The following is a 24124-nucleotide window of genomic DNA, read 5'->3' on the forward strand; positions in this document are numbered from 1 at the left end:
AAAGGAGGCTGACCTGTGCACAGTGGGAAGGGGTCCAACGCCTCCCAGCGTGGTGAGCACCAGGGGCCTGGGGCGCCTGACTGCCATGGCTGCTCTTCATGCTCTGATGTTCTCCACGGCTTTGGAGACTCTCGGGAGGGTTTTCTGCTCATGGAGAACAGCCCAAGTCTTGCAGCCTCCGTCTCCAGCTGGCACAGACCGCGTGTCCTTTGCAACAAGCCGTGGGCTGCGCTGGCTGTAGCTGCTGGACCTGTTGCCAAACAAGCAGCGTCTCCGCGTAGCAAAGTGTCTGTCGCTGATACAGAGGGCTCCGGCCTCCTCGTGCCCCTCCCCAGCTGTTAGAAATAAAAATTGGACGCGGGGCGCAGGAGCGGCTGTGACTTACCTCTGCTTTTTCATGGGAGCGAAGGTGCGAGGTGAGAGCAGGGAGCCTTTCTCCAGGCGCCGGGCGCTGCCGGTCCGACCGCGCGGCCGTGAAACTCTCCCTACCTTCGTCCTTGGGGACGTGGTGGTGAGTGCTGCTGGACAGGGTGGTGGACGAGATGGGCCCTTGGTTTTACTTGGTGGAAATAGGGGTGATCATTAGCGGGTGCTTTGCAGGGGTGAGGAGACGCTTTTCCATAGGTGGTGTTTTATGAACGAATTAAGGCTGTTTCCAGGTACGCTGAAGACTAAACCCCCCCCACGCTCCTGCATCTGTGCTCACTGATGGTTCCTGCTTTCCTCCTCCCACCTCCCAGCTGTAGGGTTTGTTGTAAAGGTCCTTTCGCTGCTCCCCTGTAGGCACCCGCCGCTTCTCGAGGGCCATTTACCTCCTTAACAGTGGAGTTATCCCCCGGTGCTTGGCCAGGAGCAGCTCCTGGTGGTGTGTCATGGGGGGGGGGGCTCGTGCAGTGTGAGGGCTCTGCTCATTGCTTTGATTTCAGCACATCGCTTCCCAGGAGGATGATTTCAAGAATGAAGAAGTTCAAAAGCAAGGAGGCGAAGAGGGAAGAAAACTCACCCGGAGGACTGGTGTGCAGAGGGTGGTGAGCAGCAGTGCAGAGCAGAGGCAAGCGTGTTGTCATCTAGAAGGGCAAATAGTCTTAACAGGTAGTAGTAAATAATTTATGGGTCACATAAAGCCATCATCTCCTCTGTAGAAACTTAATAGAGAGGTTTGTCTGATAACAAAGGAACGCCATCCTCTAAATGCCTCCTCTGCCAATTTCTTGTGAAAGATTAGTCCAGGATTGTTCCTGAAATCTTCCTTCCCTGAAATGTTACCTGCTCACTGAGGTCCTCTACGCAGCTGTACCTGCTATCTGTCCCTGCAGGCGACCTACTCATCTGTGCGAGCAGCAAGAAGCACCTGGTGATGTGACTGCTCTGCAAAACCAGGTATCCGCATCCTGGCACAGCTCCAGGCTACTGGCGTGAAGCCCCAGAATCCTGTTCTGGAAAGCAAATAAAATGATTACGATGTGACTTCCCATGCCATCTCCTGCTGTGCCTGGAGATCTGCCGGAGCAGCCAGCCCCAGGTCTGTACCCTTGGGAGATACCTCTGGGCCCCCAACGTGAGCTGTAGCCCAGCTGGGGACCTGCCTGGGCAAGACACAACCTCCTCCCGGCGCTGCCTGTAGATCAGCGTTTCAAGGCTGGTTCACCGGGAATGAGAGGAAGCCTGCCCACCCCTGACCCGCCTCCCTGCGGATGCTCACCTGGGCAAGGCAGCTCTTGCAGTGCAGAGCGAGCCTGGTGGAAATACGGGTGGGGTGGGGGGGCTCCTTCCTGGGATGGGGGGGTGGCCGGGAGGCCCTTGGTAATGCTGTTTTGGATGGTGGTCTTGGAGACCTGTGCTTAGGCTTCCAGCTGCAGAGGAGCAAGGACGCCGTGGGGCAGTCCTGCCCAGCGTTTTGGGCCCAGGTCCAAATGCCAGGCACAGCTGTGTGGGTGGCTGTGGCGGAGAACGGGTTGAGCTGGTCCTCTTGCCTGTTGCTTCTTGCAGGGCTTGAGTTAACCACCACACTCTGCCCTGGCACAGCTGGGGCTGGTCTGAACAAGACCCGCTGCGGATCTGGAAGTGAAGTGGGCTGAAGCAAGCAGTGCCTGTCGCAAGTGTTCCCCCGAGGATCCTGGCAGCGACGTCCCCTTCACCTGCGCAGGTCGCGGGGGTCATTGCAGCGTGGGGGAGTCCAGGGCAGGCAGAGCATCCCTCCCCTCGCAGCAGGTGCTGGGCTGCGTCGGGAGCTTGTTCTGGGCTGGATGTGGTGGCAGGGGCACTGGGCTGGCGGGACCCGTCACCTGGAGCCGTCCCTGGTGCCACTCTTGTTTCCTGAGCCTGGGATGGAGACAAGCCCCTTGCAGCTCGCCTGAGGGCTGGGCGAGCCCTGCTCCCCTCGCAAGGGAGCGGGCAGCAAAGAGCTCCCCCTCCCATGGGCTCTCTGCAGGACGAGCTTTGCCTCTTCTCCTCCCACCACGTCTGCCTGAGCGAGGAAGAGGCAGGTTCCCTCGCCGTGGTGAGACAGGCTGGATGCTCGGCATCGCTTCTGCACCAGGGCTCAAAACCAGGCAGGATCTGGCCCGGCTCTCTAGCTTGTGTCTCTCCCTGCGAGCAGAGAGCAGCTCCTCTGCCAAGCACGCTGCTGCTTCTCGCATCAGCCCCGAGATTAGCCCTGTGTTTATCTGTCCCGCCTGCATATGGCACGGAGGTTGCCGCTGGCTGCCAGAGCGTGTGTCTGTGTGTGCACAGGGGTGAGATCAAAGAGTATTAGCTTTTAAAATGCTCCGTCTTTCCAAGGGATCCTTGCCAGGTGGGGACGTGGCTGGGGGAAGGATCACACCTTGTCTCGTTAAACAGGAGAGGAAGGTGCTGGTTTAAAGCTTTGCAGGTGAGGAGCTCCAGCCCTGAGCTCCAGGCTGGGGGTGATGGATGCCTCGGGAAGCAGGTTGTCCGGGCGTTTGTGTGTTGGTACGTGCCTGGTTTGCTTTTTGTGTTAATTCTCAGAACTTCCTCCGCGCGCAGGCACGCTGTCTTCCAGGGGATTGCAGGCAGTCCATCTTGTTCAATTTAGTTTCCTTTGAATTCACAGGGGGTTGTTCCCCCCGGCTTCTGCAAACAGCCCTGCAGAGAAGGGGCTGTCCCGTGCAGCCACGACCCCCTGCGCGCTCCTGTTTCGCGTGGGAACAAACTGAGGTCTACGTGGCCTTAAGTGCTCTCAGCTCTTGTCCCTGGCAAGGCTTCAGCTTGCTTTAAGCCTTTGAATGCAGAGGCAGCAGGGTCTGGTCCTGTGGGCTGCAGGTGATGTGCTGCGCTGGTTCCTCCTCCCTGGGGCCCTCCAGCAGCTCCAGTCAAAGAGCATCGTTGCTGTTATTGGCCAACTGGGCGTTAATGGCAAAGGAGTGATCTCTCGGCAGCTGCTTTCCATCCTGTCTGTAGATTTCTGCACAGCAAAGACAGGCCCTGAAGCAGGTCTCTGTTAACTCCAGCTGCCTTGGAAGGGGAGAGGTCACCCCGCCTCCTATGGTCCACACCAGCTGTCTCCCAGTGCTTTGAGCTGGGGCAACCTCCTGTCTTTATGCTTCTAAGATCCTGGTGTGAGGAGCAGGGCCCAAGCTATAATCTCACCAGGAAAAGGTAGGGCTTTGCAGCTTGTAAAAGAGCAAAACCATAGCAGAAAGCAAGTCCCTTGCAAAGGACCCTTGTCCCACGCGTGCCTTTCCCTCTCTGCTGAGACAAGTATGATTTGTTTTGTGCCAATTTAAGGAGGACAAAGAAGCCACCCAGGAAATGGCGATGGACCCCAGGCCTTTGCCTCTGGCCCTGGGTTGGCCTTGGGCCACAAGAAATGGGGAAGAACAGCCACAAACCTATGTCAGCATCAAGGGTGGCTGCTGCTTACGCGGGGGCTGTGGTCCTCATCCGCTCCTGCCCCCTTCCTCCTCCATCTCTGCCCTCCCCACCCCGGTCTCCTGCACTGGATAAGGGTCCCATGTCGCTAGGGGATCTGTGCCAGACCAGCCTGAAACACAGGGGTCCTGGGGAGCTTTGGACTTTGCTTTGTCTGAAACCAACAGGGTGTAGACAGCAGCCAGCCCTTGCTGTGGCTTAGGAGAGCTGTGGGACCGGGCAGCCCCACTGGGCAGCACAGCCTGGACAAGCGTCCCCAGGAGCCACGGAGATGCCAGGGTGTTGTTGGGCCATACTGGGAACCAGTTGGGACTCTGAACCTTTGCTCCACAGGGGAAAGAGCTGCCCAGAGGCAAAGCCTGCTCTAAGGTGGTGTATAGACTGGGGTCTAGGCAGAGCCTCAAACCCAGGCCGCTGGGGCTTTGGTACCCGAGTTTGTCCCAGAGCCACTGGCTGAGGCTCCTGCGATGCTGCGCTGGAGCTGTTGACCTTCATTCTGCCATGAGCCCTCAGTGTTTTGCTGGGAGCCGGGGCCACTTTGTGCTGAGCCTGGGCCAAAAATTTACTGAACTGCAAAATAACATCATGTTCTGTGAATTGGTGGTTCTTCAACTGCTGCTGCCGCCCTGCAAAACCTTTGGTTGGCTTCGTCAGTAGAGCTTCTGCTACTTCTCTAGCATTTAAAATGGCTAATGCAAGAAGATGCTTTAAAATTTGTTTCAGTAGTCACAGTGCACTCCCTTGAAGTCACGTTTTCAGACTTTTCCTCCCTGCAAAGGCCGTGCTCTCTGCCCCTCTGCCGGGAATCTGCTGCACAGCTGTGGCTGTGTGTGCCAAAACGCTCTCCAAGCCAGGGCGAGGTCTCCCGTTCTCCCTCTGGGGCTCAGCTCTTTCCACCCCAAACTGGTTTTTCGAGTAATTTTTTCATATGTGCCTCCATCTCTGCTGCTGCTCACCTGCGCTTGGGGAGGAGCCTGCCAGAAACTGCTCTTTAGTGCGCCGCCGACTTCCCCTCGCTGAGTCTTGTCGTTCCATCCTGACAGACCAGAGCGGAGAGCCGGCGCCCACGACGACTCTTCAGACTCCAGGAGACCAGCTGGGACCTCACCAACATGTTCAAGGGGGTGGGCAAAGGCTCCCCGAGCAGAAGTTCCCCTGTCAAGCCTAGCAAGTAAGTGCAACTCCTCTCTCTCTAAGCTGTCCTGTGGACCCTGGGGGAAGATGAGGGAAGAGCTCTCGATGTCACCCTAAGGACCATCCCTCTTTCTGGAGCAGAGAGAAAGCTGGGGCTCACTGGGAGCTGATGCCAGAACGTGCTGCCCCAGCTGTTGTCCTTGTCTTTGGTGGGCTTTGCGCTCCAGCCCAGACGTACCTGTGCAGTCCCCGGGACGTGCAGTGCCTGAAGATGTACTGAGAGCTGGGTACACTGAGCAGGGAGGTGCAAAGCCCCTTTTGGGCAGGTGGGAGGAGGGATAATGAACGCGGCCTCTTTGCTCGGGTGGAGCAAGATCTGCTTGATGGTGATGCAGATACCAGCCGGGGTCTGAGATCCCCAGACTCGCTGGCTGCGTGAGGTTGGTGTGATGCTACCCTGGGACCTGGCGTTCCCGGAGAGGGATGCTCAGTTTGGTGCTGCTCAGGTGGTGAAGGTGGGCGACTAGTGGGTTTGCTGGTGACTGCTCTAATCCATCCTGGTGACAGGCTGGGTGTCTGCAGGTCAAACAACTGAGCTTGCCTCTTTTGGGCCTGTCTGAGGCAGCACCAAAAGGATCTAATAGCCATGTCCTCCTCTGAAGAGATTCCCTAGGCTGTGGGGAGCAAGATGTGTGATGGGACCAGGATGCTTCTCTGGGAGGGCGTGCTCCTGCAGAGAGAGCGCTCGTCCCTCCCTTCAGCTGCAGTTGCCAACGCAGTGTTATTTTCCACCTTCCCTCAGCGATTTTGCATTTTGTAGTGTTCAGTCGGCTGATTCTGCGGGAATCCCTGTCCCCAGCCAGGGTTAGAGGCTGAGGGAATTGCAAAGGGGTTTGGTTTGAAAGGGAAGGGACCTGCAGGGAGAAGGGGGAGCTGGCCCCACCACTGGGGGCCACCACCAGCAGCAGCCTGGGACGGCGTGTGTGCAGGCGTCTGGGTGGGCACAGCATGGTGCTGGCACCCAGCTGCGCCGTTTATGGGGGCCAAACCCCATGACAGCAAACGGCTGCTGAGGTGGGTGGTGGCCCGGTGCTGCTGGGCAGGGCAGTGGGACCTGGGGAGAAGGGGGCTCCCACAGAGGCTGAGGCTTCCCCGCGTGGATGTCGGGAGCTGGCCCCCTGCCCTGCTGCAGGAAGATTCTGCCACGGTGGAGCTGAGCACTCACAAACTCATCATGAAGACAGATTTGGGGCTTCTCTGACCACCAGGCCTTTGTCGGGGCCTGACTGCAGCGAGACACCTCCCCTGAAGCCCCAGAGCTGTGTCAGCCTCTGTTCCTAGTCCTTGCTAATGCAATCTATCCACCTCCCCAGCTGGCTTCCAACCCTGGGCTTTTCTCACGAGGCTTCCTGGGACAGCTCGCTGCAGCCCCCGTGCTGTTGCAGAAGGGTTTGGGCCAGGTTCTCCCCCCGCATGAGCCTCTCGGGATAACCGGAGCCACATCCCGGCGAGACCTCACACCTCTTCCTTGTGCAGGATGGAGGCTGGAGCCAGAAGCGCAGCAATTAACGAGCTAGTTGTGCTTGTTCTAGGAGGCACCAACCATCAGACAAAGGCTAATTCACTCGGCCGTGACCCGGGGCTTGGTCAGTGCCTATATTAGCTGAGAAAATGAAGGTGAATGAGTTGTCTCAGGATTGGCCGCCAACACGCACTCTGCAGATGGCCCCAAGAAAATGCTGGTGACCCGCAGCTGCTCTTGGTGGCCCCAAGGCCAGAACCTCGGCAGCAGTTGAGGTTCTGTGCCTCCGGGGGTTCACGATTAGTGGGTGCTGCTGCTGGCACGGACCCCTAGAGGTACCTTATCTTGGTCCTTGGGACCATGGGGTTGAGCATCCCGGCTCGCAGGGCCCTTTGCTGTCTCCACTTGGTGGATGCATCCCAGGGAGGCAGTAGCAAGCACAGGTTTGTCCCCAAGGAGCATCCTCGCTGTGCCCCGATCCAGGAAGAGGCACACCGTGGGGCTGAAAGCGGAGACTCCCGAGAAGGTGAAATGGCATCAGATCTGGCTGGACTGGGTGCGATCTTAACAAAGGCAGTGGGTGGTTTTGGAGGTGGATGGCAAGTCATCTCCTGGTTTAATCCTGGGATCGCTGCTTCTGCCACCGCCTCCCTCGGCTTCTCCCCGATCAGTCTAGAGCAGTGTGGTCCCCGGGGGGACAGGCACGGGCTCAGGGGACTAACGCAGTGCTGGTGGGTGACTGTTGGTGGTCTGCTGTGAGCAGCTCGGGCTGGCACATCAGGGCGTGTGAGGGCTGCTGCTTGTCGGTGGGGACAGACCCAGCTCTGGGTTCGGTCTTGCGGCCATAAAGCAAAATCCCCTGGAAGGGAGGGGTGGAGGGAATCAGGGACTGAAGTGGGTGGCTGCTCTGGTCCTGCCCAAACTGCTCTGGCAGGAGTGACCAGGAGTGGGGGACAGTCCTGCCCCTGCGAACAGACGCTGTCCCTTGCGTGCAGTTGGACTGTCTAGGAGGCAGAAAGTAGGATGAGAAATGAACCAATTAATAATGATAATAATAGTACTCTGCCTCTTCTAGGCATGAGATAGCCCTAGGGAGGAGGCCTGCCCTGGCTCTTGAGGAGGAGGAGCAGGAGAAGCCCTGCTGAGCCTTGCCCCCAGCCATCTCGGCTGGACCGGGGCTGGGGTTGGACCTGAGCCCTGGGATGCTGAGGGATGCCCCGCGTGAGCACCGGTGGGCTCACGGCTCCTCGTATCCCACCCGACGCCAGGCTGCCTCTCTGCAGCCCACGTGTCAGCGTGTTTACCCTGAAAAGTGAGGTCCAGCTGTGGCCAGCTCTCGTTGAGTGAGGGCTTCTGCCCAGGGGCAGGAGGGACGGCCCCGAGGAAGGATGGTGATGCATCCATGCCGCTGCGGGCTGTGTGGATGGCTGTTGGCACGGACAGGAGAAGCTCACGCTCCTCTCGGCACGGTCCGTGGTTGGGATAGGAAGGTCTGTGGTGGTTTGGGTGCTTCTCTAAGCATGGTGGACCGTGCAGGTTCCTCAGCATCGCTCCCACCTTGATCAAGGAGCATGGTGAGTGTGGGAGGCTCAGCTGAGGAGAAATGGCTTCTCTGCTCGTGCATCAGGCCTTACTCTGCTCCTCTCTCCTACCAGGACTTTCCCTACCTGGCTTCAGTGCTCCTCAATCATCCAGACCAGACTCTGCTAAAGATTAAAGTGGCTTGGCTGTTTGCAGGGCTGGAGAGCCGCTTCCAGCCTGGCTGCTGGCTACAGGGTCTCAGCCTCCCCCTCTGCCAGGCTTCCTCCCTTGGCCGACATGGAGACCTCCTTGCTCCCCACTCCAGCACACGTAGGGGACACCTCCTCTGCTCCTGAGATGATGTTGTCCAGGAAGCATCGCTTCTTCCCTGAAGATCAGCTTGTTTGCCACAGCACCCTAATTTCTAACCTCAGGCGCCCGGCGCAGTGCAAAGGCAGTGCGGGCTGGGCTGGGCAAGGCTGGGTCCCTGTGACCAGGAGGTTCCTGAGGCCTTTTCAGTCCATCATTTGTTGTGGCTTGGCCTAAAAAAAGCTGATTTGTGTGTAGCCTTGAGAGATGGGGTGTCTAAGTGCTTCCTTCAGCCAGAAAGGGGGTGCCACCCTGAATAAGCAGGGTTTTACTGGGGATCTACCCTCACTGGGAAGGACGGATCCTCACTTCTCCCCTCTCGGAGAGGCCCAGAGGTATCTAATCACATCACAACAGGGCTCAAACCGGACACCCCGTTCAGGCTCTTCCCAGGCAGGGGCTGAATTCAGCCAGACCTCTCGGGGCGGACGGGGAGAGGCGTCCATCCCCTGGGACGGCGGCCAGCCCGTGACTCACTCTCTCCTCCCTGCGCAGAGAGCCTGGGCAGGAAATTTGGGTGGTGCTCAAGTATTTGCTCATGGGACACCACCTCATTCCAGGCGTGTCGGGGATGAGTGGGAGATTGTGTAACCTCCTGGGGAGGGGGGACCTCCTAGAGCTTCCAGCCTGCTGCAGGCTCAGGCTCAGGGGGGCCGAGTCCCGGCTCTGCGTTGCTCCCGTCCATCCTGTTGTGCTGGGACTTGGGACCACCCTTCGTCGCCCTGAGCGCTGCAGTTTACCCCAGGAAAGGCATCCCTGGGGCACAGATGGGGTAGGAGGGATTTTTAATGGGATATAAAAGACAGGTTGTAGCAGACAGTGATGCTTTGATGATGATGGTGAATGCCCTGCTTGGGCTCTTTGGCTCTGTGATCCCTGGAATTAGACCCTGTAGGAGCGGGCACTGCCAGAGCACAGCAGTCCCCCGTTTACTTTGCTGCCATGCATTTTGCAGGCAGGAAGCTGAGGCATGCCCAGGAGACGCTGCCAACCCAGAGCTCCCGAGGGAGGTGGTGGCTGCCGTGTCGCGTCCCGCGCCACCCTCTTGGGAAATCAAAACCGAGGGAGGAGTCAGAGAAAGGGGACAGGAGGATGCTGTGAGCAGGAGCGCTGGGGCTGCGCTTCCTCCAGAGTTACCTGAGCTTGGCCGCGGTCAGCGTGGGCTGAGCTGACTTAAAATACGAGCTCTGTCTGTGGCATCTGAGTGCTTGGCTTGGGGTGACTGTAACACTGGCACTTCACAGTCACTTGGGGCTGTAATAAATGAACATCCCAGCATTCGCTCTAGCCTTTGGTATGAACTGTGCAATAGCTGGAGCCATGACGGGGAGCCGGAGCAATGACAGAGCCACTAAGGGAACTGCTTCCCAGGCTCCTTTGCTGGATTCAGGGGCTAGGAAGGAAACCATGTGGCTGGAGGGCAGATGTGGGTGGCTCTGCTGCAGGACATCGCCTCTCTCCTACCTTCTTCTTCCACCAAAGGCACAGGGCGGGTTGTAGCAACCAGCCCTGAAGCCGTGTTCCCCCTTCAGCTGACCCCCATGCAATGTCCCGTTGTCACTGCTCAAACCCTTCCCTTCTGGTCTCAGACCCCAGGGTCGGCACGGAACCGAGCTGAGCCTCTGCTGAACTTTGTCCCGTCAGCAGTCATCCGAGGGCTCGAGTCCCTGCGTGATGCTATCAGTTCACACCCTCCTGCTTCTGCTCGCCCGCATCCTGGCAGTGCTGCACTCTCCCTGCCTGGAGGGTAGGGCCGGCACCGTCCCCAGGGGCAGATGCTATTAGAAGCCACCGGACATGAAGACAAAGGAGGCACCAAGGCTTGTGCTTCCTTGTCCATGGGGAGCTTTGGGGCTGCAGCTGCGTGAACCACCCCGTGCCTTGCTGCGGGCTCTGGATCCAGCTGTTTCGGCAGGGCTCTGGGCACTCATGCACAATAGTGGTGATGGAATAATGGCCACGATGATACCCATCGGTCGTGCGATGGCACCAAGGTGAGACATGATAGGGAATGGTCTGATGGGGACCTCCAGTGAATCGTCACTGGGGTGAGGAGGGCCGTAGCACAGCTACGGCCTTGGGAAATTTGTCCCCAGGCCTGGAAAGCAGCACAACTGCAACAGCCCCCACAGTGCCCAGAGGGGCTTCCAGTCTTCGTAGCGAGGCCGTGCCCACTGCAGGCCACTCCTGGGGTGGCTCTGGGCTCTTCAGCGTCTCAGTGGGCTGAACTGCAGAGCACTTTGCATGAAACGAGGCCGTGGGATGGCAACGCTGGGTCAGGCTGAAGGGCCGTCTCACCCACCTCTACCAGCAGCCAAGGGTGGACACCCAGGGAGGCCCCTCCAAACTGGGCAAGCACGTTGTGCTGCCTCTGCAGGGTGCTCTCCTGGCCTCCAGCCATCTGTGGCTTCAGGTCTTCCCAACCCAAATGTGATGATGTCAGTGCATTTGGGAGCCCTACAGGGATTTCTTTTTTTTTTTTTTCTCTTCCTTTTTTTCTCCACTGCTTTTTGAACCCACACGAGCTTTTGAGCATCTGCAGTGTCCTGTGGCAGGGAGTTGTGCAGGTGATCTGTGTGCTGTGCAAAAAGCCTCTGTCCGCTCGCTCTGAACACACCACCTCTTACCTCATTTGGCTGAAGGCAACAAAGGAGGCATTGACCTTTGCATGTATTCAAGCCACAGCTTGAATGTATTGCATGTATTCTAAGCCACAGCTTAGAACCTTTCCTTAGAGACCCGGAGGACATGGGGGAAAGGCCTGAAGAACCACGCCTGTGTCAGGTCCGGGGCAGTGATGAAGAGGGGGAGAATTGCTTTCACCCACTCCTCTGCTTTGCTCTCAGGTCCTCAACAAATGAGCTGGCTGTTCTCATCTCCCGCATGCAGACAAATGCCGACCAGGTGGAGAAGGACATCCTGGAGACACAGTCCAGACTCAAGCAGGTGAGTTGTGGCAGAGGGTGGCGGGAAGGTGGAAGGCTTTGCCTGGAAATGCAGTGTCTGGGATAACATGTCAGGTGTCTGCTCTGTGCATCAGCTTGCTGGTGCAAGTCTGGGGGCTGGCTCGAGGCTGGGGAGGAACAGAGCACCCCGCAGATCCTCCCAGCCCCTGGGGCTGCGTACCAGGGCTTCCCAAATTCTGCCCTTGGTGCTTTCTGCTCAGTGCCTCGTGCTTCCCACAGCCAAGGCTGTCTCACCTACGGCAGCACAGCCCTGGGCCTCCCAGCAGCCCCAGAGGCAGGCAGGCAGCCAGCCTGACACACACTGGTCCCCTGGGTGGGAGAGGTGCTGAAGCAGGGAGTTTGGCTGGGCATAGGCTCCCCAGCTGCACCCTTGCACACCAGGGTTCCTCGGTGGTCAGTGTGTTGAGCACCCAGGCCTTCTGTGTCGGCCAAGAAGAATGTTGTGAGGTCTGTGTGGTCCAACCAAGCTTTTTTCCTTTGTCTTGCCTGGTCTCCAGGATGCCAGCAATCACCAGAAGAACAAGGCTTTTGAGTTTCAGCCAGAGAACGCCAGGAATCTAAAGGAAGCAGAGACCCTGCTGAAGGATCTCTTTCTGGATGTGGACCGTGCCAAGCAGCTGAAACACCCTCAGGCTACTGAGATAGAGAAAGAGTGAGTACAGAGGGGGACACTGATGTGACGGAGGCACTGAGCAATTGGGAACCTCCCTGGGATCTAGGCTGAGCTCCAGTCGTTGCTGTGGGAGGTGGAGTTTCACCCTTCTTCCCATAGACTTTAGCCTTAAAATCAGGGCTTCTGCCCTGATTGTAAAGACAGTGGTGTGCAGGGTGGCTGCCAGAGTGGTCACCCAAGAGTCCCCAGTCTTACCTGGGAGCTCTTGTAAAAAGTATCAGAAAAATGCAGAGCTAAACATTGGCCCCACTCCCAGGAAAATCCCCTTTTCCTCTGCCTTACCTAAAACGAATGCCTTTCGTTCAGGCAAGCACAGTCTGACGTGGGTATTCGAATGGGAGGAGAGCTTCGGTTGGCCTCTGGGGCTTTGCTCCCCTTCACTCTCCAGCCCTTCTAGGTGGAAATCAGGAGGGAAGAGTCATTTCCTAGCTGGGAAGGGACAGTCCTGATATCCCTGCAGCTGCCTCTTGGGTTGTGATTCCCGAGACATCCCTGGTGATGGAGAGTACCAGGACAAGTGCCTCCGCTGCCAGAGGGGGCCAGTGTCACAAAGCCTTATGAGTGAAATCTGGGCTCTGCAAAGCCCACCTTGGTTCTCCCCCTTCCAAACTGACAGAGGGACATGTGCCTTTTCTCCTTGGCAGCATCCAGCAGCTCCACGACCGCGTGACGCAGCTGTGTGCAGAGTACCGGGCCCTCTACGAACAGCTGAACATCCCTGAGGTGGTGCCCAGGGTAGACTGGGCCAGGATCCTGGACCAAAAGATGGTAACAGCAGCTGGTTTTAGATGTATCTCTCAACTCCTGCGAGGCCAGATAGTGCCCGCTATTGTCTGTAGGGCTCTGCCAGCCATCGTGTGCTCAGCATCGTGCAGGAGTGTTGGGGGTGGTGGGAGTAACCCTGGGTGGGAGAAGGACCCTCCTCCCGCCTCTCAAAACCCTCCGGAAGACCCTCTTAAATGACCCCTTCAGATTAAGAGCTACTAGAGGGGGATCAGGTAGAGATGCCCTGCTGTGGGATGACAGGATGGAGAAGGTGATGTCTTCAAGGACCTTACAGCCCTACATCCTAGGGTTTCACACTGCAAGGTCTTGGGTATGTGGAGTGCCCAGGTTGGAGTCAGTTTGGATTCCCTTGAAAACTGGATGGTACCTGTGTGCATTCAGTGCCTGTCACCACGGGAAGGGTGGCTGGTTCAGCTCAGGTTTGCGCAGCAGGGTTATACGGCCTGGTTATCTTTGCCCCTGTGTATGGCTGGGGAAATGGCAACCAACAGCAGTCATGGTAGACAGGAAGATCCCTTCTCTTCCTCCACGACTGGTATCAGATACCAGAGCTTTTAACACCCTGCCAGCACTCACCGGGGTTTCTCCCTGAAATAAATTCTTTTGCTTTAGTCTCTGCCTAACTCCTTTTGCACAGAAACAAGTCAACGCAGGACAGTATGGCCCCGGCATGTCAGAGCTGGAAAAGCAAATAGCTGAGCACAACATCCTCCAGAAGGAGATTGAAGCTTACGGTCTCCAGATCAAGAACCTCTGCTCCGGGGTAAGGCGCCCTCCGTCCCCTCCTTGTTGCTGTTGGCTTTGCTCGGGACCCTGCGGGCTCTGCTCGCTCTCCGGCTGCGTGTCCCATCTGCTGCTCCTCACGGTGAATATCCACCCTTGTTCTGCACAGGGGAGACCTGAGCTCGGACAGATCAAGCCATGCAGGGGCCAGGGAGGTGGTTTCTGAATGGCTTCTAAAGCATCTTCCATAAATCAGCTCATCACCATCTACCACTGATGATGTTTTGGTAACAGCTTTTTTCTCTCTCTCTTTTTTTTTTCCTTCCCCCCTTGGTCTTGGCCGTGTTGTAACCCAGGATGTGGCAGATTTAAAGAGCCAGTACAAGGACTTGCTGGTAAGCTTCTCAGTGGTTTTCTGGACAGAAAACACCTGTCCAGAGTAACACCTTCCCTAATGGACAGGGAATGCCCAGCTCAGGGCGGGAGCTACCTCTGGTCTTGCGCAGTGAAGTTGCGTCCCTCCTTTTCTTTCACCATTTCCTCCCCACCTTGGAATGGGTGTAAATTGAGACCATGCTTCCTACCCTCAGGGGAATGCTGCGGGTGAGATCTGTGTCTCTCCTCTTCATGAATCACTGATCTGGCGTTGCATATGTGTCCGTGAGCGCAGAGTTACGGATGTGGCGGCAGGAAACCCTGTCCCAGCCCATGGGCTGTTCCAAATCAAGATTGCAAAAGTTGAGGCTTGCACTGATCCCGAACAAGGGCTCCAGAGGGGAAATGAGCAGCTGGAGCAAAGGAGGTGGCCAGGAAGAAGATTCTGGCTTTAGCCAGCTGGGGCCATAAGGGTTATGCTGAAGAATGGCATTTGTGAGAAATATAGCAGAGCTGGGCCAGCTCTCAGACTGCCCGAGGCACCAGACCACACCTGAGATTCTGGTTAGACAAACATATCCTGTCTGTGAAGGAGGGAAAGGGAACGGCAGCCCCATCAGATAAGAGCAAGCCGTGGCAGATGTCTCACCAAGGTCTCTGGGAATCTCCTGGTGGATGTGCAATGCAAGCAGGGTCCTGGGAAGGAGGAGGGGAAAGGGGCTCCTCAGCCTGAGCACCAACGCTGTCTCTCTCCTTGTGCGTGGGCAGAAAGCCTCCATCTGGCGAGGGCAGAGCCTGGGCAGCCTGTACCACCACCTCCAGGACTGCACCAAGGAGCTGGGCTACCTGACGGACCAGCAGACCAAGATCCTGAAGCAGGACTGGAGTGACCAAATGATGGATGTCCAAAGCGTGCATCGGGAGTACGAGGTGAGCTCTTGCGGGTGGTAGCTTGTCCTGCCATTGCGGCAGGAGATTTGCAGGGTGGATTCCAGCCTCCCAGACATCCACCGCCCGCCCGGAGCCTGGTGCTTTCCCAGGGCAGCCCAATAGCACTGAGCACAGAAACAGAGGTGGAAGATAAGCTCTGGGGTCCACACGGGAGTTAAGGATGAGCCTCTGTGTATGTCCCCTGAGCTGGCATGTGGGGTCATGCGTTACAGAGCTGTTGGCGAGGCTCAGTGGTCAGAGGGGAGGGAAGGGTCAGCGTCATGTCAGCTTCAACAGCCGAAGTACAACACCCAATGACTGCTATGTGCTAGGACCAGGAAGAGGAGAAGGATAATTGCTTAGGAAAATGCTCTTTGAGTGAAGGCCCTGATGCTTTCTGAGGCCCAAGCACATCTAATTTGTTTTAGCTTTGCCTAGCCCCTTCTTTTTAAAAAAAAAAAAAAAAAAACCAAACAAGGATGTCTGTGCTTTGGGAGCCTTTTCTCTGCTACATGGGGCTTGGTGCCCCGGGAGGCCACTCTGTGCTCCCTGCGTGCTCCCCCTCTCATGAAGTTTCTCTTCCCCTTCAGTACTTCAAGTCCAATGAGCTGCTCAACCAGGAGGAGATTGTGAACCATCTTCAGGATGATGGGGATAGGATGATTGAGCTGAAGCACCCAGCTGTCAAGCCTATCCAGGTAGGGAAAAGGGGTTTCCTTCCAAAGCCTATAAGAGAATGAGAATGCTTTCCATAATTTGTGGATCAAGAGCCAGGAGACAGGTTGGAAGAGGCCTCTTCACCTCTTCTGCAGAGCTGCTGCGTTACTCTTTCCTCCCACACTGCACCAACTGTACTGCAGCATGTTTTCCAGCCCTATGGGGAGGATGGGGGCAGTGCAGGGTCTTCACCCCATCAGACATCTCCAGGACATAGTGGTTAACGTCTGTGTGCTGGGACCAGCTCCTGGTCTGGTGCTCAGACGTGTGATCAATGCAGCCGCGTTCCTGCTGCTGTGAAACTCCAGCTATGCCCCAGCACGACCTCTCCCAGGTGAAACCAGCTCCCAGCCTCCAAGGTTGTATTTCCAAGCGTGCAGACGCAGTGGCAAGGTGAGACGGGCTCACAGCCACCCACACCACTGGAGCTGAGACCCCTTGAGAAATGGGGGCTGCTCTGTAGGAGCTAGGTGCTTGCAGAGCAGTATGCTTGCTCGGGCTCAGCGCCAGGCAATGCCTAGGCCTAGCTTTGCCTCCGCTCAACAGCGGTCTGTACCCTTCCTGTGATCTCTGGGACTTCTGGACAAAGGAGACCACTGGTGGGGGAGGTAGGACTCGCTGGAGCCCGCTGAGTCCTGCTCTGTCGCACCACAGGCTCACCAGGAAGCCTTGAAGAATGAGTGGCAGAATTTTCTGAATCTCTGCATTTGCCAGGAGAGTCAACTGAAAAGCGTGGAGAAGTATAAGAAGGTGAACAGCAGTGGGCAGAGCACGGGCCATGGGGCTGCAGGGTCAGGCTGGAGCGGGCAGGCTGGGAAGAGAGACAGCAAAAGGATGAGGATGGGAGATCCTTTGCTTGCACCTGGTCGGGGTATTTTGGGGAAACACCCCTCAAAACGGCTCTTCAGCACTGCAGTGAAGGGCTGGCTCCCAGCTCATCAGCCCTGTTGTGTTAGTGGGTCGGCTTGGAGAAGAGGGGCAGGGGAGGGTTTGCTCGCTGTCGTTAGCTGGGACTTGTCTGTTGATTGCTATTATTTGCCTGTGGCTCAGGCGATGGAGAGTCCCTGTCCAAGCACACGCTCTGAGGGTGGTCTTGGAGGGTCTTGTGAGCCCCAGACAGGGTGTGGGAGAGATCCTGGGAATTGAGAGACCCCACTGGACTTGGAGATAGCAATGTCCTCCCATCCCTGGCTGTTTTCCTACCCATGCCTCCAGTTCCAGGATGATGCTGAGGCTGTGAGCTGCTCCCTGAAGAAGATGAGCTCTGACCTGGACACTAAATACAGCAAGTTCAACAAAGACAGCTCTGGGGTGGTGTCAGATCTTCTGCTTCAGCTGGAGGTGAGGTCTTCAGGGCTGGTGGTACTGGCCAGACATAATGGGCAGACTGAACGTTACAACCTCCCCAGTAAATAAGTGGGGAAGGGGAAGAGGTGGGCAAATAACGCTACCAGGACAGCTCTTCCCAGCTCTGGGCTAGGGAGGGGGAAGCCCGTGGCAATACTGTGCTCTGGATGCTGAGTCCTTGTAGCCCCAGAAGGTCCATGCTGCTCATGCTGTGGGGCAGTGACCCCTGGGAAGGCACTTGTCCCCATCAGTGACACACAGCCAGGCCTCAGGTCACCATCAGAGTAAAGGAGGAGCGCAGGGAGGAGCTGTGCATTGTCCTAAACATGAGACACTTGGATTAGAGGGTCTGTGGAGAGCGTGAGCTGCTGGCATCCAAGCAGCAGCGAAAGGGCCTCCCATCTCCTCAGCACTCTCGTGAGCCAAGGGCGAGGGAGGGAATAAAGAAATCTGACCTCAGGGGTAAGATGCAGATAGGAAGGGAACATTTGCCCGGGAGAGAGGGAGGGGACACGTTCAACGTGGTATCTTCCCATGCGTGCAACACGTTTCGCTCCCAAGAAGTGCCAGGATCTTGGTACCTTCTGACATTGGAATGTGGCCACCTCTTGGCAGGTCTCTGATCCGTTTCTGACAAGAAAAACTTCTCCAGGGGATTTAATATGACGGTGTGGGATCACCTAAGGTTAACTCAGGCTGTGCCTTCAAGGGCAGATCTGCTGTGAGCGAAGGAAACAGCGGAGGGTGTTGATAATGAAAAGGGGAAGAAGGGATGTGGAGGGGTCAAGTGTGGAGGCACTTCTGACTCTATCCCAGCAGTGACCAGACAAGGATGGACGACTGGCCCCAGCGTTCCCACTGTAGTGTGACCCCCCACTTCCTTCTCATCCAAGCCTGGTCACAACCACTGTCTTCCCTGTTCTGTCTAGAATGAGGAGAAGGCGGTGAAGCAGGCAGAGAGGAGCATCGCTGACCTGAAGAGAAGGAGCAAAGAGATCAGCCCACTGAAGCTGCGCAGGACGCGTCCCTCCCAGCCCCTCACCTTGGACACCCTCTGTGACTGGGATGCTGGGGAGGTGAGGGCTTGACTAGCAGCACCCTCAGAAGAGGCAGGCAACTGGATTCTTCGTTGGTTGCTCCAGACCTTGGCTCCCTGGTGTCAGGACTGGCCTAGTGCTGGAAAGCCAAGCCTTTCACTGGATTTTGTGTCTTTGTCCTAGGTGCAGCTGACAAGAGGTGACAAGTACATTCTGAAGGACAACAGCAACCCAGAGATGTGGGTGGTGCAGAGCAGCACTGGTGTGGTCCAGGAGGCACCTTCTGCTTGCTTCTCCATCCCTCCACCAGACCCCGAGTCCATAGACAAGGTCAATAGGTAAGTCTGCAGTGGAGAGCTTGACCCAGAGAGGTGTTCAGACTTGCTCTTAGGTCACAGCCAGCGTGACTGCCTCAACTGCAGAGAAACAGCAGCTGGGAACAGACCTCTTGACTGTGTAGTACGAAATCCCTCCTGGAGAGGGATTGTTCCCTGCACCCAAGTATCTCGTCCAGGTTCCTGCTGTTCCTCAACAGCACTGTGCGCTGCACAGACCTTGCTGTCAAAGAGTTTTCTGGCAGCCTGGCTTGATTTCTTCACCCAAACATGTGACTCGCATAGGTTTAACTAAATTCATTGCAGAATCAGTCTGGAGCTTGGGACTTGCCAAACGGGACAGAGTTATCTGTGGTATCTCCTCTCAGCCAGCCCCAGCTGGAGACTGGGAAATGTTCCTTGAACTACCCTGTAGTCTACTGCTGTTTGCTCAGCCAGCTTCTGTGGTTCCCACAGGGATGGGGCGGAGGCGCAGGGAGCTTTGGCATTACCTTTTTAATCATGTTCCCGGGTACTTGGATAAACCAGTGCCGCTCCAGTGCGGTGGAAAGGCTCACAGCCCGGACTCGGAGTTACCCGGGCATGTCTGTGATGGGAGCCCCAGGCACGCGGGTGGGATTGCTCCACTGTGCTGCTCTTTCTGAGTGCATACCCCTCTTCGCACGACCCACATTACCGAATCCTTTGGATTTATGGGTTTCACGTGTGTTTTAAAACAGAAAAGAAAAAGTTTACAACATCCTCCTGGTTAACAGCTCTGCAGGTGTTGCCTGGAAAACTCCTCCCCTTCTCAGGCCACATCTGGCAGCTTGTTTCATCTCCCAGTGTTTTCTTCCCTTCCTACATGCAAAATATTTGTCCTTGTTTTATTTCCCAGCCCGTTCCACACGGAGCTATGTCCTGGCCCTGCAGAGGGACAGCCCTTGTCTGACAACAGCCAGGCAAGCTGGGACTTGCTGGTTTTAGAGCACAGTGTTTAGCTGGAGCAGCCCATAGCAGGGATGTGAACTAGCCTCATCCTTCAAAGGCTCCTCCTCCTGTCCCCATCAGTCTTCTCCCACCCAGAGATATTTTTTTTTTTCGGTCCTTCCAGCTCTGCTGATCCCAGCTCTAGTTTCATTAGAAGGGAACCATCCGTACAAATGCGAGTTGGCGTTTCCAGGGCTGCAGCCACAGAAGCAGCTACTTGTACTTGCTTCCTGTGAAGTGCTGCAGTGATATGAAATAAATTTCCAGCTTTGTTAGCATCAGGCGAGAGTTGGGAAACACTGGCTCCATTGGGAGAAACCAGCTGCTCGAACCAACAGGCTGCTTTTGCTGCTGTCCCCTTTCCTAAGGGACATCTCTGAGTTACAACAGGCTGCAGGCTCCCAGCCTGCCCCTGCCTCTGGGATCGCCTGCCCTGGCAGAGGCACGAAGCTGCTCCCGGGCCGGGCTCTGTCGAGGCTTGCTCCGCACAGCAGTTTCTTGACCTGCTGGCTGATGCTGCTGCTCTCTGCTCGCAGGCTGGAAGGGGAACTGAACGCGGTGAAGCAGAAGCGAGCGGCGGTTCAGAGCAACCTGCGACGCAGCCACAAGGAGCAGGTCCAACCCAGCCAGCAGGGTACGTCGGCTGGTTAGTCAAGCCCTCTCCAAAGCAAGCCCAGGCACCTCCCTCGCAGGGCTCCCAGACCTGCCTGGAAGCAGAGCATCCACGCGGGCAGGCAGAGGTACCTGCGGGTGGGCGTGAGGATGCCTTCTGCTCTATGGAAAAGGGCAGCCGATGGGATAACCTGGCTCCTGGTGCTGCCAAGGGCTCACCATGTGATCTCAGGCAATTCACTTAAACTCTCTGCTTTTCTTAAACCTCTGAGCTTGACCTGCAGCTCCATCAACAGTTGCAGGGCATTTAGGGTTGCAGGGGGATGTGCTTATCCAGAAGCCTTAATTAAACCTTCTTTAGGACCTGAGTTCCTTGCAGTTCTCTTCCCTAGCTGGGAACTGTGGAAGAAGCAGGCAGCCATGGCTAAATCCTGACCCCTGGCTAGCTGTGTTACTCCCACAGCTGTAGTTCAAAAAGCTCCCAGTGGAGCGGAGCAGGGCTGTGTCTGCATGGCAGCACATGGCTGGTTCTGTCCCTCCTTTGGACTTGAGCTCTGGCTAGCCAGGACAGAGCTAAAACCATTTTCCTAAGCCTTTGCCATGAGCAGGCACACGCACATGCATGATGCTCTGTGGATTAGAAATGTTAACTGAATTGTTTATGGTTGCATCAAACCCCCGCGCTCAGGAGAAGCCTGTGTGCTTCAGAGCTGGCCAAACACAAAGGGCAGAGCTTTGCAGCAGGGCTGGCATGAGCGGGAGTTGGAGCTTTAGGGACCACATATGGGAGAGCTTGGGGAAAGGGCTGCGCACCAAGACTGGGATGGCAGGTGAGAAAAGGGGCTTAACCTAAGCTGTGTCCCACTGCAGCTCTGTCCAGGAGCCCCCCTGTAGTCCAGGATGATCCCCAAGCTGACCAGCTTCTCGGTAGCCTGGATTGTGTTGGCAAGGACCTGGTCCAGGTAGAGAAGGAGGTCTTGAACCGAGTGAGGTCTCCAGTGAACTGCAGTGACCCCACAGACGACCTTGCCAGGAGGATCAAACACCAGCAGGTGGGTGCTGCAGCGGACAGGTCGTAGCAGGATGGATTGGTAGCACTGCGTCCTTGGCCCAAACCCAAACTGACCCAGGAAGATTGGCCCAAACAGAACTGACATAGGAGATGACAGCCAGTGCTTCAAAGCAGAAACCTGTGCTGCAGTTGTGAGGGTTTCAGGCTGGCTTTGCCCTTGAAATGGGACTGGTTAAGCCAAACCTTAGAGAAATGCAGGCTCTTCCCTTGGCTCAGCTCTGTAGCGAGATGGTCCGTTCATTTCAGAGCTGTGGACCAGGTTCCAGGCTGGAGGAGTCCTCAGCCTTGTCGTGGGGATGCTGTCACCCTTCGCTCTCAAGTCCGTAGCATAAAAGATAACAGGATAGAGGGAATTAATCCAAGGACCAGCTTTGGCTCACCTGACGGGGAGTACAGACTGGTAGATGTGAGTGGGACAGGAAAAGGGGCAGTGCCCGGGAGCCCCCCTCCTTTCTTCTGGGATAAGGTCTGGGTCTGTAGTAGTTCAGCTTGTTACATCTTCATCTGTGGGTATTCATCTGGCCCCAGCAGAAGGATGGACTTGGAAGAAGCTTACCTGTCTATTTTCGTCTCTCTGTTTTCCTCTGTTTTCCTCTGTTTTCCTCTGTTTTCCTCTGTTTTCCTCTGTTTTCCTCTGTTTTCCTCTGTTTTCCTCTGTTTTCCTCTGTTTTCCTCTGTTTTCCTCTGTTTTCCTCTGTTTTCCTCTGTTTTCCTCTGTTTTCCTCTGTTTTCCTCTGTTTTCCTGTTTCCCACACCCTGTCTTTGCCAGACAGCCGCAGCCTGGATGGGGCTGTCCCCCAAGGGCCAACACCTTATGAGAGGGCTACCGCACCCTTAGCCCCACAGCAAAGGCCGCCCCTGAGGGAGGCACGTTGTTGCAACAGCACTGTTATGACTGTCTTGGGTGACTCTGCTCCCATCTGCTGTGCCAGGAAACAACAAAGAAACTTGAGAACCTGGGGGCAGCAAAGGATGCCTTGCAGAAGGAGTGTGAGACCTACCTTTCCAAGAAACCCACCAGCACCTCAGCTTCCCAGCTCCCTGTCACGCTGAATGCCCTCAGGAGCAAATACAATGATGTCAATATGCTCTCCAGCCTGTACAACGAGAAGTGAGTGACGATGGCAAGGCCCGGTGGGGATGAGGGAAGGAAGTCCTTGCACAGAGGTGTCAACATAAAAGCGTGAGAGAAAATGTGTTTGGTCTATGGGGGCATTGGTTGAGGTTCGTCTAGCCCAGGGCAGGTTGGAAGCCTTCCATCCACCATCAAAGGCACCTCTGAGGGAGTTCTTGTATATAATCTGTGGTCAGGTCCCCCCGCTGTGGAAAGTCCACGGCAATGGGTGTGTGTCCCAGCCATGCTGTGTGCAGTGGAATGCAATACATCTGACTTCTGGGCAGCATGACGGGGTTGTCAGCACATGTTTGTTCTCTGCCATGCTGTAGAAGCTCTGATGTTAAATAACCGTGGACATGCAAAATCAGAGAGAAAAGGAAAAGAATGGGGTCTTCTGTAGCTCACCTTGTCCTGTCATTTTTCCCTTCCCCAGGGCTAAGGCTGCCCTAAACCTGGAGACTCAGATTGAGGACACGGACAAGATCGTCAGCATGTTTGAAGCCAAGCTGGCTCAGGATAGCATCATCCCTGCGTCCCCCAATGCCCTGCAGGATCGGGCCAATGATCTGCAGGTAGGAGAACATCAGGCTGTTTGTTAGGGAAGGGAGATCTCCGAGCTCAGGTGGCAATGGCGGGGAGAGCTGGACTTTGCTTATCTGAGCACTCTAAGGCACCAGCGATGAAGCCTTTCTAAGGACTTGTTTCTTGAAGGCTTTATGTTGGTGCATCGACTGATGCAAACCTGGAGGTGTCCTTTTTACCCCTGCAGAAGATGAAGCGTGACCTGGTGGCCCAAGAGGACTGTGTGCTGAAGCTGAACCGGGGGCTCAAGGATGCTGAGCACAGCTGCAGCGCTGTGCAGAACAACTTCCAGGAGTACTGCCCTGACCTGCCCCGGCAGAAGCGGGAGGTGCAGCTCCTCAACGATCGCTACCACGCTGTTGCGGACCAGCTGGATCACCGGTGAGGAACTATGGCATCATCTCTGCTCCTCTTAGCTAACACGGACCAGTGTCAGTCAGAGTCCCAAGAGTATGTTCTTCACTGCAGGACCCTGATCCTGACCACTGTTCCGTGATACTGAGGACGGGGTCTGTCCTGCTGTGTAGTTGCCACCTTCCCATGCACAGCACAGGCTCCTTGCTTCCAGAAAGCCACGAGAAGGCAGTCTTAAGACACTGACTGCTGGCTTCTGCCTCACCCAGTGACCCTACCCAGAGAGACCCTGCTGCTTAGCACTTCTCACAGGCATTGCTGCTGGTTGCATGCCTTTTTCATCTCCCAAGTCCTGTTCATGCTGCGGTAGCAAACCTGATGTGCGCAGAGTTTTCTCCCCACTCGGGGACCGGTTGTCACCCCCTTGTTTTTGTTATCTTGGTGTTTGTTGTGGTGACATTCTCACCACAGTGTCTTTTTAGGAACCCGCATGTGAATCTTTGCCCTTTCCCTTAACGTTCCTGTTCACCTTTGTGTTGCGCAGAGAGAAGACCCTCAGAAATATCAGCCTCACCTACCAGCAGTTCCAAAACTCCAATGAGAACCTGATGTTCTGGATGAACAACCTCCCCAAGCACCAAGTGAAGACCACTGATGGGCCAAGCCAGATCAATTACAAGCTGCAGGCACAGAAGGTGCGTCCGGGGCAAGCATCTTATCCTGTAACATTACAGGGAGGGGGAAATTTGCCTGTGAACAGTATGCAAAATAGTGCCAACCAGCTCCTAGCTGTGTGCCCCACCCGTCACAGTGCATGAACTAGAACCAGGAGACAATGGGCTGCAGCCCACGGATTTTGCCCCGCTGCATTGACCTACAGTGCTGGTGTCCTCCTCTGTGCTAGTCACACCCAGGTCCTGAAAGATTGCACCTTGGGCTGAGGTATTGCGTTTGGGTCCTCCACCTTTCTCTCCTTGAGCAGATCCTAAGCTGACTAGCTCAGATGATGAGACGTAGAGGTCTCTGTGTTGGCTGGTATTTATCTCATAGATGATAAACCATTGTGGCAGGCGCTGGGCAAGTGAGAGTGCT

At 56.1% G+C, this 24124-nt stretch overlaps 1 protein-coding gene across 5 annotated transcripts in view; it reads left to right on the forward strand.

Annotated features, from left to right (window-relative positions):
* EVPL (envoplakin) overlaps positions 1-24124 on the forward strand; it is a 34617-nt gene that overhangs the window by 4708 nt on the left and 5785 nt on the right. For 2 of the 5 annotated variants that reach the window (XM_075111591.1, XM_075111592.1), the window contains 19 exons: positions 927-1522; positions 4935-5062; positions 11284-11383; positions 11901-12055; positions 12721-12844; positions 13500-13625; positions 13942-13980; positions 14729-14890; positions 15481-15588; positions 16262-16357; positions 16823-16948; positions 17884-18030; positions 18175-18329; positions 19832-19929; positions 20778-20959; positions 21912-22090; positions 22530-22668; positions 22866-23059; positions 23577-23727. In XM_075111591.1, the coding sequence (XP_074967692.1) occupies positions 5004-5062; positions 11284-11383; positions 11901-12055; positions 12721-12844; positions 13500-13625; positions 13942-13980; positions 14729-14890; positions 15481-15588; positions 16262-16357; positions 16823-16948; positions 17884-18030; positions 18175-18329; positions 19832-19929; positions 20778-20959; positions 21912-22090; positions 22530-22668; positions 22866-23059; positions 23577-23727 (2340 nt within the window). In that variant the 5' untranslated portion in view covers positions 927-1522; positions 4935-5003. Of the gene's footprint in view, positions 1-926; positions 1523-1800; positions 2953-4934; positions 5063-11283; positions 11384-11900; positions 12056-12720; positions 12845-13499; positions 13626-13941; positions 13981-14728; positions 14891-15480; positions 15589-16261; positions 16358-16822; positions 16949-17883; positions 18031-18174; positions 18330-19831; positions 19930-20777; positions 20960-21911; positions 22091-22529; positions 22669-22865; positions 23060-23576; positions 23728-24124 lie in introns of those variants that run through there. The other 3 variants (XM_075111590.1, XM_075111589.1, XM_075111593.1) reach the window with 3 other exon arrangements.

This window comes from Phalacrocorax aristotelis, chromosome 16, assembly GCF_949628215.1.
Source record: "Phalacrocorax aristotelis chromosome 16, bGulAri2.1, whole genome shotgun sequence".
NCBI lineage: Eukaryota > Metazoa > Chordata > Aves > Suliformes > Phalacrocoracidae > Phalacrocorax > Phalacrocorax aristotelis.